Below are 17,134 nucleotides of genomic sequence, written 5' to 3' on the forward strand. Positions count from 1 at the left end.
GACGACCACGACACAAACAGCAGCTATAGTAGCCACAGCACGGAGTACCTAGGTACCTCGACACGGATGACCGCACCTAGCCTAGACCAGGCAAGACAAGACGAGACAAGCGTGCTGGGCCTGGCAGGACTGGCCGCCAGCGGGATCTCCAGGGTACTGTGGTATCTCGATTGTACACCGGCACCTGCCCACCCACAGCAAACCTGCCCTGGCCCTGGATCCGAACCTGGGCCAGGAAGCCGAAAAAGTCGAGCCGGGTCGAGTCGAGGTTTCCCCCTCTGCCGCGACCCAAGACCCAGGAGGCACACACCCCCAAGTCAAGGTCCCAGGTCCCAAGTCCCACGCCCGTGTGTTCGCCCACGCCCACACCCACGCCCACACCCACGCCCACGCCCACACACCCTTGGCACCCACCCCAACCCACCCACTCCGATCATGGTGCTGGTTCCATTCCCATTTGCATTTCCATTTGCATTTCCATTTGCATTGCCTTTTGCACCTGCCAATTCCTTGACACACACTCTCACACGCACGCGCACCCTCTCGCACCCCGTCCTCTGCTATCCTGCTAGGGGGGGCGAGGAACCTGAGAGCGAGCATTCCCAGGCCCCAGTCCCAGGCCCCAGTCCCAGTCTCCAGTCCCCAGCCTGCACCTGCACCTGCACCCAGCAAGCAGGCAAGCACGCACGCACACATACACACACACACCCACCCCTCCTCTCCAAGTCCCCAAGTCTCGTTGCTCCCACCACCCTTCCCAGCCAGCCCCGGCTCCTACTCCAGTCCCACCTGCCGCCGCCCGTTGAACAATAAAACGGTCCTTCCTCGCCCTCGACATCGCCTCCTTCCATCTCGCGCCCTCCTTTGTTTCCTGTCCTTTTCCCACCTCCGCCACCCTCATCAGCCTTGTCCAACTTTACAAGCTCCTTGTAACCTTTTCGTCGGTTGACGTTGGGTCAACGTCAGAGGACTTTGCAATCCTCTCGACTTCTCAACCCCGACTCCCGACTCTCCGGGCCTTGTGCATCGCCGGCCGTCCTCTGCCCCGAGAGACGTGCATCAAACTCACCCTTTTATATTTATATACAGTCCCGTGTGCTAGTGTGTTTGTACCGTCTATATATACGACGCATACACACCTCTTACAGACACTCCACCCTACATACATACACACACACACACACACACACACTTGTATATATCTCCCCAAACCTACCTCCCTACCTACCTATCCCTCCCCCGTCGTACAGCCAGCTCTCTCGACCGACTCGAGCCGGCCAAGCCTCACATCCACGGTCCGGCTTCTCCCAACCACGCAGCCACCGCGCTTCTCGGCTAAAGGGAATTTGATCTTCACACTGCCAAGTGACCGACCACACCGCGCGGCGCACTGACTCTTGACCACCCGAGCAACAGCAGCAAGAGCAGTCCAGTCCAGCCTGCTTGTGTTATAAAAATACACACCCACGCCCTGGCACAAGCCTGATCTGATCTGCCTTGCGCCTAGACTCTGCGCACCATCGCATCATATCGCACCCACCTGTCTTGGCTACCTAGGTAGCCGAAAGGAGGACCCGCGGCCCCCCATCGTCATTACCTGGCCTTTCCCAGGCGCGACAGGCGATCCAGCTTCGAACCTCACTCATCACCTCTTCGATCAGCTCACCAACCGGCTATCCGATGCATCTCACACATCTCACACCGCGCTTGTGAGCCTCCATATCCCCGTCGTCCTACCCGAGTTGAACAACATCCTCCGCCTGCAACTCGCACCAGTCTGAGCCAGACGAGACAGACAGACACACGCGCTCCATTTAGACCAATCTCCACTCAACCCTGCTGTTGTCCTTCTTTCCCGGCGTTTGCATCAATTTGGAGTTTTCCGGTCAGGATCACAAAAAGCCACTTTGCCAGATACCCCAGTCGAATGTTTCTTTAGACACGATACCAGACTTTTCTTTTTTCCAAATCCTCTTCACACCCGCGCGTCCAGCACGTGCACCCTTCGACATCAACTTGGACTTTCAGACCTTGGCGGGCCAGATTGTCAGTCACCTGCTCGTGGGCTGCTGCAGGTGTCATCCGAACCCCACCATTTGACAGCATCTGCAACCACGCTACCTGCAGAGCCTCATCGGTATCCAACCCCAGGACGGCCGATCGCACAACAGTTTTAAAAGACAACACATCAACAGAGAACATCATCGAAATGATAATAGACGGCGAGAAGTGGGCCTGCGAGTCCTGTGTGCGTGGCCACAGGGTCAGCAATTGCCAGCATGCGGGTGAGCAACGTCCGCGCAATACCCGCGCAAATCCCCGGCCTACGATTGCTCGCCGCGACGTCGAGCGAGCGAGCGTCGCGTTGCAGTGCAACATGCGCAGGTTGTGCCAATCTTCCATGGGAACGGGCCGCTAACATTAGGTTTCCAGATCGACCCCTGCAGCACATCAACAAGAAGGGACGGCCAGTGTCCCAGTGCTCGCACTGTCGCAACATGCGCCGCTCCAAATCAGCCCACGTCAAGTGTGACTGCGGCGAGAAAACCAGCAAATGTGTGCATTTGCAGGCGACCGTTGATGGTCACAGGGAGAGCTGCTGTTGCAACCACGGTGGTCGCTGCACCTGCTCGCACAAGAAGGAGCAGAACCAGCTCGACACAGTACCCGAGTCCGATTCAGAACAGGAGCTCAGCTCCGGCGCAAACGCCAAGGCGACCAAGCTGGTCCGGAATCGCCGGTCCAGAGCCAGCACCCAGACCTCAGACGGGATGTTGACCTTCGATGAGAACGGTCACCACAAGCCGACCTACAAGCACACCAAGGCGTCCCAGAAGTCTGGTCCCTACCAGCTCACCCGAGCGCACTCGGCGCAGAGCAGTGGCAGCGGTGGCAACTGTTCCATGGAGGACCTCGCCAATGACTCGTTAGCAAGCAGCAGCGCCAGCATCCCACAGGCGCAGGACCATTGCATGTCCAACTCCGAAACAGCTTCACCCTTGTTGACTGCTGTCTCGTCGGTCCCTCACTCCAACCCCCAGCTCCCTCCCCTGGATCTGTCAAACGTCAATGGCTGGGCCTCGGGTTCTTTCATGCCCGACAATTACGACTTCTTTAGCAACATGGACGAGCAGCAGCAGCCAATGTTCAGCGCTGGGCTGAGCCAGCCTGACGTCGACTGGAGCCACATTGGCCTTGACTTTGCTAGCAAGGACTTGGGCACCTTCGCACCGTCCAGCTACAGCCAGGCCCAGAGCTTTGCTGGATTTGAACAGCCCCCTACGCTGACCTCGGGCGAGGTGTCCGAGGTTGACGATTTCATCCGCGACGAATTTGACCCCATTGGATCCTTCACCCGCACCAACACATCGAGCACAGGATTCAGCCTCGGGACGGACCAGGAGGGCTTGCTCGGCGCCATGGAAATAGGCAACACCGACTTTGACGAATTCAGCAAGCTGGCGAAGGACGGGAGCAAGTTCGCCGCCTCCGCAGCGGCGCTTGTTTCGGACGATCCCGCACTGGCCGCCATCACTGCCTCTGGCGTTGCCGGATTCGAGAATGACCCGATATTCTGGATACCCGATGCCCCCGACTACAGTGGGATGACGGCCGTCAACGATGGTTCAGAAGTGAACGGGCCCAACTTCTGGGAAGTACAATAAGACGGTGCGGGCTAGTCACGGACTCGAGCGAACAAACTGTGTTCGCTGAACACGACCGACTGAAGGCCCTACATGGTTGGATTGGCGTTTGGGTACTGCGTTCATGGGGCTTAGTGACACGCATCGGTGCGCTTGTTGGGAGCAAAGGGGACATTTCCAAAGAACAGCAAACATGATGCGCACACGATCGGCCTTGGATGAGCTTCCTCACACGCACGCGGATGGCCACTGCGTCGACGCTGCAGCAACCGCGCCCGGATTAGTGAATTGTGGATGTTTTGATGCGCAGGCCTGTAGTGCATCAAACCCAGTGGCGATGCCAGCAAGAGAGGTTGGTTACGGACCAACAAGCCAAGCGGGAAGCAAATGCGCGAGCGATATGACCCGAGATGTATAGAGATTTGACATCCTGCATATAGATGGCTTGGTTGGCTGTAGATAGATCTGAGCCCTGTCGATTTGATCAGACAGTTGCAAAAAATAAAGTAAAATTTCAAAGTACATGTTGATATCTCTCTTCCCGCCGTGCCGCCTGCCCGCCCGCCTGCATGCACGTCTACCCTGTACCTGCATAAGTCTTGAGCAACGGGCAAGCAATCCTGCACGTCTGTTGGCGACGCAAAGTAACGTGTGTATGTACCTCGTGCATTCGGCCTTTTGGCTCGCCAACTCGCTTGCTCTACCGCAAGGGTCCCACTTTTCCCTCACGGCTGTATTCCGCCTGCCGTCTGTAAATGATATGGACGGCCGAAGCCTGCAAGAATCGTGGCCCGCTCCAATCCGACCAACCCGCTCGCCCTCGCCCACCCACCGCCCACCACAACAAAACAGATGACCATGACACAGTCAGAACGGCGTACTTTTACCTTGCTACCTACACACACACACACACACATACCGCGGTAACAACCCCAAATCCAGACCGCCCATCTGGGCGGTGCTCCAGGGGAGGGGCACCGACCAGCCCGCCCATGCCAGATGACGCCATTTGGTAGCAGCGCAGGCGTACCCTCGGAGGGGCGGGGGGGGGCCCTAATGAACCAAGTGGTCGTTCCTTCGTCGCGTTGTTGGCTGGGTCCTGTGTCCTGGGTCCTGGGTGGCAGGCCTGCCCTGCCCTGCCCTGTCCTCCGGAGCCGGCCCGATCGCTCGAATCTCTCTCTATCCCCCCCTGGCCGGGCTAGGCGGCCAGATTTCGCCGTGGTCTATTCCCGGTGCGAAAGTGGTATCCACTTGCCCTACATATTGCCCTGCCCTACTGTGTCTATCTCTGGTTTATTACACACGTTTGTGTGTGTGTGTGTTTGTGTTGGGACGAGTACCGTGTCTGTTGTCTGTCTGTCTTGCTTTCCTTTCTCTTTTTTTTTTCCTTTCCCACCAGGACATCTTCCGAGAGGACCCTCTCCTCCTTCCTCCTCCCTGGATCCCCGGATAGACTAGTATACACCACAGTATGGGGATGGAGAGAGATCTGCGGTGGCTCCTCTCTCTCGTCTGGTCTCTTGTCAGGGCCAGTTATTAGTCAAGTCAGTCAGATACTCATGTCAGTACACAGTAGCTCTTGTCAAGCCCTGGCCTGGGCCCGGGGCCCTGTCTGTTCGCATCTCACTTGCGCCTCCTTGCTTGGCGGGAGGCTCGGTTTGGGGGTGGAGCCACCACCAATTCCGCCCCCCTCCCAAGGGGGCAAGCGAGCAAGTAGGCAGGTCTTCGGCGATCGGGGGGTGTGTGCGCCTGACTTGTTGACATGACTACTGTGATTCACATCTCACGGTGGCATGTCACCGTGCACAGATGTCCTCTGCACGTGGGCGAGATTGGGTTGTGGCCGCCGGCCAGGTACTACACTGCACTGTACATACAGTAGGAGGAAGGCCGGAGTTTCCTTCCCGCGGCGGCTTCGGTATTCCTCTTCGCGTCACCATGCACACGTTGTGTGTGTATAGACAACAACAGGTCCGCAGTCCTCGTCCAAACCACCCCCCTCGGAGACCCGGGATTCGGCCGGAAAATCTCGATCTCGAGGGGAATCTGCCAGCCCAGCCCAGCCCAGTCCATAACAATCAATGCCAACCACAGCCGTCAATGGCTGGCTGGCTGGCTGCCACGATTGCGAGCTATCAGGCTGTTTGCCGAAAGGGGACCGAAGGGGGGTTGAGTGAGTGGGAGGAGGAGGAGGAGGAGGAGGGGCGGGACCCAGGCCGTTGGTAACAAGATGATCCTTCCGGCTTGGGGCAAGGAGGGCCGGTTATGCATGCATCTTGGGCAGCCAGCTATAGCGCAGTGTACTACGTAGTAGTGCTGTTGCAGCGCCAATGTGGAGATTTTTGTGCCCTTCCCTGGCGCTGTGTGGGCGGTGGTGATGGCTGGGCTGGGCTGGGCTGGCAGGTTCTGTGGGCAAGGAGGCCAAAAAAGCAAGGAGTGGACGAGACGGCCCACTTCTGTTGGATCCGTCCCGAGGTTGTTGCTATCGTGTCAGCAAAGGGGGCGACAGGGACTGAACGATGACGACTCGGGCGCGTGATCGATCCCAATAGTCGGCTCAGGCTTCAGACGACGGACCAACCCCACAAAGGCGGCTTGGTACAGTATGTTTGTTTGCCCCTTCATTCAGTGAGGCGTGGGGGGGCGTGCTTGAACTGCGATGGTGGGACCACGCCCGGGGCCACTTTCACGACAGGGACCAAGTCAAATCAGTCGTCAGTCAGTCAGTTGATCCTCGAGTGCCGCGAATCGAACGTGCATTCATCTTGTAGCCTAGGAGCAGACAAGACAAAGGTCCACCGCATCTCCACCCTGTGATTGCGGCTCCAACGCTCCGCGCTTGTGAGCCTCACTCATCACCTGGTCAGCATTCACCTGCCCTCACCTGCCCTCAACATGGACGCTCAGCCTGGCAGCATGAGAATCCCCGTACCAAGCCAACGGCCCCTGAATTCAAGATCCTCCTCCGGCCACGGTCGAACATGGCGGCCGAGCGAACGAAACACTATTTCCACTCTTGGCCGGCCCCGCTGCCGAGCATTCTCACTTGTATCCCGTAGCACCTCCTCAAGACCAAGTTACTCCGCCTAAATGCACCTCAGAACGCCATTGCCAATGAGTCGCCATGTGTACATGTAAATGTTCCTCCCAATCGTGTATATGAGTGAAAGCAAAATGCCGGGTATCGTATATTTTCCAGGCCTGTCTCCGTTCGCCCCACCCCCTAAGAAAACAAGGGAAAGAAAGCCAAAGACGCCAAATTTACAGTTTGGGGTATCGGGCGGCAGGCGACCGTACACAGTTGTGAAAATGAGTTGGAAATTGTTGTCCGAGTGTCGGGGTTCCCAGGCGGATCCGATTTGGAGATTTTGGCCGGCACGTGGGGGCCGGCGGGTGCGAGGGCTTTTCAAGCCATGCTTGCCCTGGCGGCGTTGATCTCGTTGGCATGCAGCTCAACGTCTCGGAGAGGCGGAGCGTCTTTGGCTTTCTCCTGCGAGGGCAGCTCCAGCCTCTTCCTGAACCAACCGCCGCGCTCCCACTGCCCAGCCTTATACACGGCATCATTCCGAGTCTGATCGTCGATTATGCCAAACAGCAGGCTTTCGAGCCTTTTGAAGTCGATGGGTTTCAAAATCCAGCCGTCAAATCCTGCAGACATATACGTCTGTTTCTCACGCTCCAGAAGAGAGGCCGAAACCGCAAAAATCGGGATTCTACCATGATTCGAAGAAATGGAAGAGAGATACTGATGCTCGCCCGCGTGTTCGATCTCTCTTATCGTTTTGGCTGCTGTTAGGCCGTCCATTATAGGCATCTGCGGCATGTGTCAGCTTGGAATACTGTCGTTGCGGACACGAAAGAGAGGGACTGGTGGCCTAAGGACCTAATGTACTGCCTATGCGTATCGTGATGTTTCCGTCGGGAATCAGCGTCGAAAATCTTACCTGCATGTCCATGAGAACCACGTCAAACTCAACGGCGCTCTCCCTGTAAGCTGCAGCGCAGTCTTCTCCATTCACAGTGTGGTGTACCGTATGGCCGGCCTTCTCCAATCGCTTGCGCAGTATCTTCATATTGATGGGGTCGTCCTCGGCCACCAATACTCGTAGTTTGGCCGACTCCGGCTTGCTTGCTTTGTGGACATTGCCATCAATCGTTGTCGCGCCTGAACCGGCCTTACCCCTTGCAGTTGGCGCCGCATCTGACACCTCAAACAGCACTCCCGAGGTCTCGCTAGGCTGAACAGGCGCTTCCGGCTGGTCTTGATACTCGTCTGGAATCTTCACAGGTCGAATTGGTGTTTTTGTATCGGTGATGAAGTCGTAACCGACTGGGCCATCGGGTCCGTCTTGACTGGCTGCGACTTCTGAGTTTTTGTCAGGCGTTGAAATCGATCTCATCAAGCCACCAGGTCTGCCAAAAGACCGATTCGGACTCATGGAACGTGAAGTAGTGTGTCGTGGACTGCCACTGTAGTAGGCACCTTTCGAATTTCGTCGTTGTACACTGGTTGATTCCGACTCCGGCTCTCCAATGCCCAAGGGTGTCTGGATGGCGTCAATGAGTCTGTCGGCGTCGCTTTTGGAGCTCTGTGCACTTCCCCGACTCGTCCCTGTCCGGTGACTATCGAGGCTGACATTGTCGTCGAAGCTCCTCTTCGCCGTCAACGCTTGTTTGTGGAGGCTGGTGCTTCCACGATCAATGAGCATGACTTCACCGTCCCCGGCTGGCGGTCGCGTTGTCGATACGGAAGCGGCTGACCCCGTGACTGACGTCGTACCAGGCACCCCGCTATCTTGTGACCCCGGTGAATCGCTTGGCGGCATCTCGAATGAAAGCTGGATCACGAATCGGGATCCTTTGCCTGCCTCGGATTTCAGACGCAGCTGTCCATCCATATTGCGAACAATACGAGCCACTACCGCGAGTCCCAAGCCCAAAGTCTCTGGTTTCTCTTTGGCGGCCTCCGGTTCGTCTTCCGAGAGATTGACCTCTTCGGTCGACACCTGTTCCAGTTCGCGAAACAGCGCGTCTAGCTGCGAGTCGCTCATCCCACGTCCCGTGTCTTGCACAATAATCTCCACGCGTACTCTGGTCTCTTGCACTTCGGCAGAGTAAACCTCAATTTTGACGGAACCCTTGGAAGTGTGCTGTACCGCGTTGGCTGTTACATTGGAGACAGCCTGGCGAAGCCTCCTTTGATCGCCACAAACATATTTCGGCAATCCTGGGTGCTCCACAACTTCGTACTCAATGCCCTTTCTCTTTGCATCGTTTCTGAATGGATCTGTCGCCTCTCGGACACAGGCGATGAAGTCAAAAATCTCGTCTTTGACAAGATTGTTGCCCTCCTCCGTCTGGGTCAGATCAAGGAGATCATTGACTGATACTCTGTTAGATACATGCCATTTGTACGTGAATCCATACGAAGTCATATCATGGGGTCATAACGTGGGCGTATACTTACTGACGTAAATGAGTGATTTCGAGGCAGAATGTGACCTGGCGAGGTTGTCCCTGGTTTCCTGATCCAGACTGCCCTCGAGAGCTATTTCCAGATAATTGATGATGGCGTTGAGAGGTGTGCGCACCTCGTGCGCTGAGTTGGCCAGCAGGAGTTTTGTGAGGCGGCTATTTTGAAGAGCGGCTTCCTTTTGCCTCCATACCTCGATGAACTTGCCATAGACAAGGCACAAAACCGCGGCGGTCTCGATCTGCTCTTCAGACCATTCGCGGCATTTGCCAAGGATAGTCTCATGCCACACTTGGAAGCTCTTCCTCGGCTCGAGATAATTCTGGGTTCCCTCCTGAATAATCTTTTCGTAGGGGTTTCCTGCCCATTTCACCTCCCGCACCTGACCTTTTCTGAAGAATGTAATAAAGTCACTGCCACCAACGCTGAGCGGAACATAGAGAAGACCCGCGATGAAGTGAAAGCCCGGGGGATAGTGTAAGTCTGGGAAATCCACTTTGATGTCCTGTGTGGTCAAGACTGAACTGAACTTGCGCAATCTCAGGTACTCGAGCATAGCGAGAGCCTCTTGCGAATGATCAACCCTCCCCATGAACTTGGTTTCGCCCTTGATAGAAAGCATACCGAAATCCGCGTCGAACAATTTCAGCAAGTCGTCGGATGATGCGATGATGTAACCTGAGGGGTTTTTGTCGGTAGGTACAGTGTTGATAAGTTTGCGAGCCTGGAGCCTCGATGCGTATGAAAGTCGCTCAATGTTCCGCGAGACAGTGTCTCCAACAAGGCGGCACATCTTCCTGATCGGGAACGACACGCGCATACCCTTCGTCCCGTATGAGTGGCAAGCAATGAGCCCCCAGAGTTCGTTGAAGGCGTTAATTGATATTGACATGGACGAGCGCACCTCCATATTTGCGAGATATTTGATATGGATCGGTGACATGGCGCGAAGGTACGAATGTGTCATGTCCAGGGGAACATCTAGATCTTCCTTTGAACGGCAGACAAGTCTCGCGGTCTCCTGGTCCCGATCGTAGAGTAGTCGCACCTTGTTGAGCTTATAGAGTTCCCGAGCCTGCTTGGGGATGTCTGAAGCAGGGAAGTGAAGGCCCTTGTACAGGTCCTTCGTATGCACAGGGTCGACAAGTTCCGTGACCACTTTTCCATTGAATGACGCGTCGAACTGATATATCATAACCCGGTGAAAGCCGGTCAACTCCTTGACTATGCCCACAAGGATCTTCAAGAAGCGGTCAAGGTTGGTCGCAGATGCAAGCTGCTCTTGAACCTGCGACATGATGTCGAAGACCTGCATGGCGCCCGCCTCGCCCCTCCGCTTGCGAGCGCTTCTCAAAACTCTGAGCGGCTTGCTGGAGATCTCGGTGCTCTCCGTGAGCTCATCCATGGTGGGGTTCGATCGAAGTGTATCTGCTGGAACATCCGGGGTCCTCTCGTCGTCTGGCCTCAATGGGAATTCATGGTCGTCGTCCAGCTCGAATTCGCAAATGATTAGGTCGGGGTGGGCTGAGTGAGAGTGAATAGCGCACCATAATTTGATGGACCTGGAAAACGAGTCAGCCGGAGCATCAGATGAGGCACGGTCAAGTGATTGATGGTCCATCGAAAGGGACAAACAGTAGCACTGGGACCGTCGAGCGGGTATCTCGGTGAGTGCCGAGGTAGTGAAGAAGACCGCAACGGAAGTGTGGAGCAGGTCAGACAGCGATTACCTCTTCTTTGGTGGCCGAATGGACATGCTGAAGACCTCTGGGCCATTGACAGCTGGGTCTGCATCCTCGTCTCGGATGAAGTCGATGTGGTCTAGCAGGTTGTCGGCCTGTTCCTCAGTGAGGATGTCCGTGAAATTGTTGAGACGGAACAGTTCGAGGGGGGTGTAGCCGATGATGCGCTTCGAGTTCTCGCTGGCATATCGCACGGTGAACCGCCCATCGGCTTCCTCGCGTATAGCAAGCATGAGGCCGAAGCCTTGGACAGCCCCCGGGGCGTGGATGGGCTCGTCCTCGCATCTCTGCAAGGTCCCATCCCGCCCTGTGATGACCAAATGGCCTTCGTCGGTCATGACATGCTTGAAACGTGAGGTCACGTAGCCATCAGGGGGGATGTCAGGCTGTCCACCGGCCGAGTCTCGCCCAATCGAGCTTGCAGCCATACCTAAGCGCATGTCCCCGGCTGGTTCGGATGCCTCATCCTCAGAATCGTCGCTAAACAAGTTGAGGGTGGCTGATCGGTGTCGTTCGGCGTCGGCCTGCACACTGGACCTGGGACCCGTGGTGTTCGACCGTGCCCTGCGGTACGGATCACCCTCTTGATGAGCCGCGAGATTCAGCTGAGCCGAAGACAGAACGGAGTCACTCGTTATACTACCGGCGCGCCTCACTGGCGTCTCTGCATCAAACCGGGAGCTGCCACTTGCATGGGATGGCCCGGCGCCCTCGGGTGGTGGCATTCGCGGGAAGTACTCGCCCGAGGTCCTACTCGACGGGGCGACACTGATGACGGAGCGTATTGGAAAGACGCGGTCGCCCGGGTCTGCCTGGCTGCCATGACCAGTGTGGTGGTCAGACGCGGCACTCAATGTCGAGTGCACGCTGGGGGTTTCCAGAGGTGGATTGCTGCCGAACAGGGGCACGGAAGTATCGATGGTGGTTCGAGGGGGGGGTGCAGCTTGTGAGGGGGTGGAGCTGCCGGGACGGGAATCTGCTGTGGCTCTCGGTTCGGGATCTGGAGTAGCGTCTGCCTGTTCGATGGGCTGCGAGCTCTGAGATGTTTCCGCCGAAGTCTGTGAGTGACCCGCGGCCTCATCTCGACCCGAGTCCATGGCCGGCTCGCCCTTGATGTTCAAGTGGGAGACCTAGAAGCCTCGTACAAAGAGAGGGCCGTCGAGCGCGGGCGAGAGCGTGACCGGCGTGCAATGCAGGGTGGTGGGGGCGGGCGGCCGAGATCTCGGGAATATCGTGACCAGGTCGCGGGCACGGTCACAGCGTCTTGTACTGGTAAAATTGTGAGGGTGCGCAACTGGCAAGACATGATGACATGGGGACATACATGGGGGATTTTGCGAATTCTGGTCTCCGACATTGGGCCAATGACCTGCAGGAGCACTTTGGCGCTGCACAACCACGGCCTTGGGTTGCGCGTGCGGCCGGGCAGGATAGAAGGCAGAGGGAGTCTCTGGATGATGATAGCCCCAGGGCTGCGTGTCTCGGTGGAGGAGTGCAGAATATGGTGATCAAGGAGTGGCGGAGGGATCCCTTTCAATGTGCTTCCACTGTGGTGAGAACTGGGCTCCGGCTACAGCGCAGCGGTAGCAACAACGGCGGGTGGCGGCGGCAGCAGCAGCCAGAGGAAGCTTCCTCGGGGATTGTGGGCGCGCGGGGCGGCGGCAGGATGCAACTCGCAGTGGTGTGTGGGTGCGAGTGCGGTGTCTGATGATGGGAGAAGTGTCACGGTGTCTTGCCAGATACCGATCCGAGGGGTCCAGGCTGCCAGGTGAGGATGGCATCGAGCATGGTCCCTAGGAAATGCTCATCTTTAGCTGCTACAGGAACGGGTACGGCATGCGTGGGCGTCTGGCGTGGGAGGACGGTGGCGAGGTGGGACGGGACGCAGAGCAGAAGCGAAAAGGGCCGGCTGCACAATGGGAGAGGCAAAAAGAGTGGAGTGGCCCTGGCTGTGGACGGGGCAAGGCAAGGAAGGTTGCAAGGCCCGGGATGGGGGTTCCTGAATGACGGGCTTGGGTGGGTCTGGCGGCCGAGTTCTGGATTTCCGGGGTTGTCAGGTCGCCTTCGTGTTTTCCCTCACTTGTGGCAGACATGACAAGAGAGAGGCAGAGCAGAGAGACAGGCAACAGGACAGGCAAGGAAAGAAAGGGGTGGGTCCTGTGCGTGTGCTACATACCTACGCACTGCAGTCGAGAACACAGACGCAGAGACGGCGGACCTCGTCCCTCGCATTACTGCTTCAGGACAAATCCTGCAGCTGGTGCTAACATGTGTACACGGCAGATGCAGCAGGCGAGGCGGGCAGGCAGGTGGCAGGTTTGGCCCCAGTGCCTTTCGTCATTGGCGATCGTTGCTCCATCCGTCTCGGAGCAGGGGTGAGGGGGCAGGTGGGGGTGCGCCAGAGGGCTGGCCTGGCTTGGACGGCAGGACGGGTGCATGGAGGGTCTTTGAGTTCTGGGGAGGCGCCTCTTTGTGGTACTGCACTGGTACAGTGGCACACACGCCGAGGCCACACAGTAATAAACGGGGCAGCCAGTCTGCCAGTCAATCAGATGGGAAAGTTGGAAAATCGCATTTCGCCCCTCCCAAGCATCAGCTCACGAGCCGAAACTCTATTCCCTTGGAGCTGGGCATAGACCCCACCCCAGCACCCCAGCAGCCTGGCCGCCCGCGCACAGCTGACAGCCTCTAGATCTGCCTGCATTTATTTCTTTTTCTTTTTTTTTCAGATTCTCATCTTCAGCCGTGATTGTTCCTGTCTCCGGGCTTAGTCCCTGGACACTGGGCACTGGACCCTGCCTGCAGAGGACAGGCCCAGACAAGCTTACGTACTGGCAGAGACCTCGGCCCTCCACACGTGCGGCATGAGCAGCGGTCTTGTACTGAAGACCCAGGCAGCCCAGGGCAGCCAGGTAGGCAAGTAGGTCACCACAGCCGCGCTAGTGACTAGCCGCTGCAACCAGCCAGCAATTTCCAAGATTTTCCAAGGTTGTTGGAATTGTGCTCGATGCTGTGCGTGTCGCTTTGTCGCTCCGTACTGTGCCCACCGGCCGTGGTTTCTGATGTGTGTGCGCGCGTGCAACACATTGTGGACATTGTGGACATTGTGGCAAGGTTTCGCTGCTATTGCTGACAACTAGCACCACTGACTCTGAGACCAGACCAGAAGGTCGGCAGCCGTGGCACTCGCAGCCAACATCTGACCAGCCGCCAGCGACCAAGTATGTGGTCTATTGCCTGTCTGCCCATCATCGATTACAGACTACGCCGTGTCATGCGCCGCTCCAGGACTGGTCTGGAATCAGAGCCCCAAGAGCCTGGGAGCCCAGCGGGAAAGGGACAACCCTGAAACCCCCCCACCCCCCAGAGGACCTGGCTGGTTGGTGGGCGGCAGCTCTCGCCTAACCCAGGGCTCCCCGGCGCACGAGACCCAAGCCGCGAAACGTCTGCCTACTTGTTGCTGTCGCAAGTGCTCGAGTGCTACTGCATGGCACAGAAGTCAGAGTGGGAGCTGAGCGTGGCGTGCTCCACCCCGAACGCCAGTGCCGGCTCTGGTGGATCGAGTATGTAGAGCCGACAGCACACAGGCGCCAGCCGAGTGACCCTGGCAATGCACTTCTGGCTGTCACCGCTGGTCTAGACGAGCTGGCAGGCTGGCAGGCTGGCAGGCTGGCCGAGACATTGCTGCATTCGATCCTGCGGGGCATCATCGCGCATGTACATGCATATGCGCCCAGTTTGCGGCGTGGCTTGAGCAACGAGATCCCTTCTACGACTTGCGTATAGGCAGGTCTATATGTTGGGGTCGGTGGTCATGCCGGCAGGCCGGAGATGCCTGCGCATAGGCAAACCGGGCAGTTAGTTGCCAAGGTGTCCTGGGTGTCTGGGTGTCCGTGGTCTGTTGAGAAAGCCGAGGGTCTCTCCCAGGTTGCCAGGTCGTATGATGAGCGCGTCGCCGCGCTATCTCCCAGCAGCTCGCAGAGATCGACAGGACTGGCTCTCCGACTAGGGTTTCCACCTGTTCCTACTTGCTCTCCTAGGGCGCCCGACCTGCCGGCCTGCCGGCCCAAGCTTTGGGTGGTGGAAATCCGATGGGCCCTCCAACCCTCGAACCAATGCAGGTTGCGTGTGAACTAGTCGGATTCGCCAAGTAACAATGATGCAGTCTCCAGCGCTGCTAACGACTCATGTCTCAACGTCTCGATGTAATCGCGTGTTTATATCTTCAAGTTGTCGCATCCCGTGGAATGTCGCAAACTGCCGCAACGTGCCACGGCCACTTACACGCTTCAGATTGTGGCGTCCAGTTCAATCTTGTTGTACTCCGTACCGAGTACAGGGATTGCACGGAGGTCGGAGTCCAATGTCGTCATTGCGCAGCTCGCCCGTCCAAACACTCGATCCTATGTACCCCCAGGCGTCCAGGCGTACCAGAGAGCCGTCATTCGCATGGTAAGATCCAAGGTATACCGCTGTGCGACTTCCTTAACACTTATCTGATCTTACCTGGAAGACTGTCTCCCAAGTTCAGGTTCCAAGTGCTTCATGTCTCGAGTCTTCAGAAACACTCGAGCAAGCGCCAATACAGCCTGGCGCTACATGACAATCAGTCTAACAAGACTGAATCCCGACTCGCCTTGCTCCTTAGCCAACCCGACGTCCCCTTACGGTTGTAGCTCGGCCTGGTTCGAAAGCCTCTTCGCTTTGTTGAGGGAGCCGCTCGACGTCTGAAATTACTGAAATGCCCGTGTGCTTACAGGGAGGGTCCTCAGAGACGCCACATATAAGTCCATAAATAATAACTTAGGTTTTAGCTTGATTTGGCCAAACTTATCATGAGCCGTCATCCCAGCGTCCGGGATCTGACACTGCCCACTGGACCCTTACTCTTTGCCACCGTCCCGCGACAAGACCCCCGGGACCCCTAAGCCAGAATAAGCTGCTGTGGAACGGAACGCCTTACCATGGGGAAGCCCATGTTACACAGCGAAGGGGCTTTTGGCACTAGCTATGTTCGGGCACGTTGCTCCTCAATCGTCAACTGCAGAATTGAAGTAACGCCTTGGGGTATTTGATGACGTCCAGTTCAATATTTTCAAGCCCATGGCAAAAACCCCCCAAATGAAGTGGCCACAATGGCTTTCACTTTAGCCTTATATTTTCCGGTATTTCTGACACCTTTCATGGCTCGGTCTCGAAAAAAAATAGCTGCAGATTGTCTCCACTGGGTGGTACTGGGTGGCATGATCACCCTTCCCTCGGGCGAGGTCTGCGGCAACAGGTGAAGCATCCAGTCAGCCAGTGCAGCACACAAGAGTTGCGGGCCCATCAGAATCCATGACGCAGGTGACCGACTACCAAAAGCAACCTTCGTCTTTCTTCGGCCATGGACACTTTGGTTGTCTTACTTACTGACACTGGCCGCGCCCGTATCATCCAGCCCCAGACGCCTACTCAAGGCGCCACACCTGCGCATCGCAAGTCCCACGGGTTCCCCTGTGTCGTTGTCGTGGGCCGTATCAGGAGCCGTCTGGATGGATGTTACTGTCCTGGGCGTCTCCCGGGACAGGTTCAGCCTCTAAGTGGTCGGCCACTCTCTTCTCCGCTGAGGGTATAACCGACCACTTTGTTGCCTCACATCTTGTCTAGGACATGAGAGCCACACTAGACGGTGCTGATCTTCTTCAAGACATACAGGACATCAGCACCTAGGTAGTAGTCACCCTATAGACCCCGTTAGCCAATATCTGTATCCTCGCCTGAGCTGTATCATTGGTACTATGGGATTGTGTTCTATTACTCCTTATTGTGTTAGCAGAGGAGAAACTTGATGACTATAGTGATCTTCATGTGAGTTTTGTAAGGACAAATTGTGAGATTATTGTGGCCTTAATTTTTCTTCTAGAACGAGTGATTGTAATGACGGCCATTAACTATGTTTTGCCTGTGCCAGGAGTACCGACAATCGAGAGGAGTCTATATGGGACGTGGCCTAGGAACTGGCTGATCTGTGGCTGGATATCGACAGGAAGTGTCTTCTTAAAGTACTACCTCTCCTTTTTACTAAAATTAGAATAGAGGTTGACCTCTAAGTTTAGGTTGGGTATGTATTGATATAAAAAACCCTTTATAAGTAAGTACTTAAATAGGTTAGATTGCTACCCTGGACAAGCTTGAACTTAGCTCCTATAGTAATAAGTTTAAATAGGTTAGTTAAGACTTTTTGGCTATTGTAGAGCTTGTTGTTGATGTAGTCGCCCGGGGCTTTGGTCGAC

At 56.4% G+C, this 17,134-nt stretch overlaps 2 protein-coding genes across 2 annotated transcripts; one reads left to right on the plus strand and one right to left on the minus strand.

Annotated features, from left to right (window-relative positions):
- The first annotated feature begins 349 nt into the window (after positions 1-349).
- Positions 350-4,166, plus strand: KVR01_000701 (uncharacterized protein). The gene is made up of 2 exons (XM_044789687.1): positions 350-2,285; positions 2,434-4,166. The coding sequence occupies exons 1-2, from the start codon at positions 2,210-2,212 to the stop codon at positions 3,663-3,665; spliced, it is 1,308 nt and encodes a 435-aa protein (XP_044650650.1). The 5' UTR covers positions 350-2,209; the 3' UTR covers positions 3,666-4,166.
- A 731-nt stretch (positions 4,167-4,897) lies between these two features.
- On the minus strand, positions 4,898-12,969 carry KVR01_000726 (uncharacterized protein). The gene is made up of 5 exons (XM_044791008.1): positions 12,184-12,969; positions 10,848-12,128; positions 9,112-10,679; positions 7,589-9,027; positions 4,898-7,458 (listed from the first exon to the last, which is right to left on the minus strand). Exons 2-5 carry the CDS (start codon positions 11,954-11,956, stop codon positions 7,051-7,053), a joined length of 4,524 nt encoding a protein of 1,507 aa, XP_044650675.1. The 5' UTR covers positions 11,957-12,128; positions 12,184-12,969; the 3' UTR covers positions 4,898-7,050.
- Between the last annotated feature and the right edge of the window lie 4,165 nt (positions 12,970-17,134).

The sequence above is a fragment of the Diaporthe batatas genome (assembly GCF_019321695.1).
Source record: "Diaporthe batatas strain CRI 302-4 chromosome Unknown Contig00001, whole genome shotgun sequence".
NCBI classification, from domain to species: domain Eukaryota; kingdom Fungi; phylum Ascomycota; class Sordariomycetes; order Diaporthales; family Diaporthaceae; genus Diaporthe; species Diaporthe batatas.